Source organism: Penaeus vannamei, chromosome 15 (genome assembly GCF_042767895.1).
Source record: "Penaeus vannamei isolate JL-2024 chromosome 15, ASM4276789v1, whole genome shotgun sequence".
Taxonomy (NCBI): domain Eukaryota; kingdom Metazoa; phylum Arthropoda; class Malacostraca; order Decapoda; family Penaeidae; genus Penaeus; species Penaeus vannamei.
Genome location: NC_091563.1, coordinates 16,510,459 through 16,512,920, shown reverse-complemented (window position 1 = coordinate 16,512,920; position 2,462 = coordinate 16,510,459). Strand labels below are relative to the sequence as shown.

At 53.0% G+C, this 2,462-nt stretch overlaps 1 protein-coding gene across 1 annotated transcript; it reads right to left on the bottom strand.

Annotated features, from left to right (window-relative positions):
- Positions 1 to 364: 364 nt before the first annotated feature.
- LOC138864113 (cornifin alpha-like) lies at positions 365 to 2,187 on the bottom strand. The gene is made up of 2 exons (XM_070130154.1): positions 2,159 to 2,187; positions 365 to 914 (listed from the first exon to the last, which is right to left on the bottom strand). Exons 1-2 carry the CDS (start codon positions 2,185 to 2,187, stop codon positions 365 to 367), a joined length of 579 nt encoding a protein of 192 aa, XP_069986255.1.
- Between the last annotated feature and the right edge of the window lie 275 nt (positions 2,188 to 2,462).

Here is a 2,462-nt window from a genome sequence, read left to right as displayed (position 1 = left end):
TTTTGCACATCGAAGTCCCATTTGCGGTGCGTCCTTAAGGTGTTCTCTCTCTCTCTCTCTCTCTTTCTCTCTCTCTCTCTCTCTCTCTCTCTTTCTCTTTCTCTCTCTCTCTCTCTCTCTCTCTCTCTCTCTCTCTCTCTCTCTCTCTCTCTCTCTCTCTCTCTCTCTCTCTCTCTCTCTCTCTCTCTCTCTCTCCCCTAACCACGAAGAAGTTGAAGAGGCAGAAGGGAGAGGAGGGGAAGGAGGAGGAGGAGGACACGATGAAGTTGGAAGGGAGAGAGAGAGAGAAATAGAAATAGAAAGAGAAAGAGAGAAAAAAAGAAAGAGATGAATATACATTTCCTTATATACGTATATATAGATGTCAATCAACCAACACTCCCATCGCTTTCCATGGCACTCGCCACACGCAGAGGAAGCGCTCTCTCCACACCCTCCCTTGGCCATTGCAATACCCCGACACTTTGGCACTCTGGCACTTTGGATCTTTGACACTCTTGTACTTTGCCACTCTGGCACTTTGGTTCTTTGGCACTCTGGCACTTTGGTTCTTTGACACTCTTGTACTTTGCCACTCTGGCACTTTGGTTCTTTGGCACTCTGGCACTTTGGTTCTTTGGCACTCTGGCACTTTGGTTCGTTGGCACTCGGGCACTTTGGCATTTGGTACTTTGGATCTTTGACACTCTTGCACTTTGTCATTCTGGCACTTTGGTTCTTTGGCACTTTTGCATTTGGCACTTTGGATCTTTGACACTTTGGCACTTGGCACTTTGGATCTTTGACACTCTTGCACTTTGCCACTCTGGCACTTTGGTTCTTTGGCACTTTGGCATTTGGCACTTTGGATCTTTGACACTCTGGCACTTTGCCACTCCGGCACTTTGGTTCTTTGGCACTTTGGCACTCTGGCACTTTGGCACGACCACGGGTTAAGAGGCACCCTCCATCCACGCCAGACCACTTAGGCCTCCGGTGCCACTTGCTTTTTAGAGGTTATGGCATCGGTGTCTCGCCGATTGGCACTGTATGGGGGCTTTCGAGATGGAGGAGAGGGTAGGGGTGGGGGTGAGGGTGGGGGTGGAGGGGAAGGGGGTCTGGGTAGGATGTTTGGTTTGCGGGATCAAGAGCTTTTTGGTTTGTCTGTCTGTCTGTCTTTGTCTATCTAGTCATCTGTCTGTCTGTCTTTGTCTGTCTGTTTGTTTGTATTATTGTGTGTGCGTATGTTCCTCTGTCCTTAACTCCCTCATTTCACGTCCTCTTGCGACATCTTCCTTTTCCCCCTCCAGCGCCACCTCTCCCCCCCCCCCCCCCCCCGCCCTCATGCCCCGACGTAAAGATCAGCCTCCGAGCAGCGTCCTCATTGCTATAGAAGGAGCAACAGCTTAGCCTTGCGAGAGGAGGGTAGATTCCCTCCTCCTCCTCGTCCTCCTCGTCCTTCTTCTCCTCACTCCTCCTGCTGCTGCTGCTGCTGCTGTTCCTCTGCTGCTCCTCCTGCTCCCTCCTGCTCCTCCTCCACCTCCTCCACCTCCTCTCCCTCCTCCTTCACCTTCTCCTCCTCCACCACTTCTTCCTTACGGGGTTTTTCTCTCGACTCCTTACGCCACCTCTTCGTCTTCCATCTCTCTTCCTATTTTCTCCTCTTCATATTTCCTGGAATCCTTACGTTATCCATCCTTCCACCTCCTCTTCCCTCCTCTCCTCCCTTCAAATTTCCTCGACTCCTCCACTCTCCTTCCTCATCCTCCTCCAGGTGATCCACCCCCACCTTAGCCTCCTCCCACCTCCCTATCCACTTCCTTTCTCTCCTCCCTCCTCCCCTTCCATCTTCCTCCTCGCTTCTACCCTCCACCTCAACCTCCTCCTCCCCCGTCCTCGCCTCCAAGAGAGTCTCTCCACCTCCACCTACTCCTCTTCCACCTCCACTTCCTCCTCCCTCCTTCCTACTCCCACTTCCTCCTCCTTCCACTTCCTCCCTCCTCCACCTCCTCTTCCTCGCCCTCGCCCAAATAATAATCCACCTCCACCTCCTCCTCCTCCACCTCATCCACCTTCTCCTCCTCGCCCTCGCCAAAATAATAATCTACTTCCACCTCCTCCTCATCCACCTCCTCTACCTCCTACTTCTCCACCTCCTCCTCTTCCTCCACCTCCTCACCCAAGTAGGAGCAGCAGCAGTTTGGCCATGCGAGAGTAGCGCAGAATCCCCCTCCCCCCTCTCCCTCCTCCTCCACTCCCTCCTCCCCCCTCCTCCACATCCTTCCATTTCTTTCCCTCAGTCCCTCCTCCACTTCCCCGTCCAGGAAACTATTTTAAACTTTTACAACTCAATAACATATATTCCGCCGCGTGTGGACTGGGCCAATTTGGGGGGAAGGAGCCCTTTCCCCTTCTCTTATTACGCCGGGAAGGAGGGAAGTGGGAAGAGGGGAAGAAGGGAGGAAGGGAAGAAGGGAAGAAGG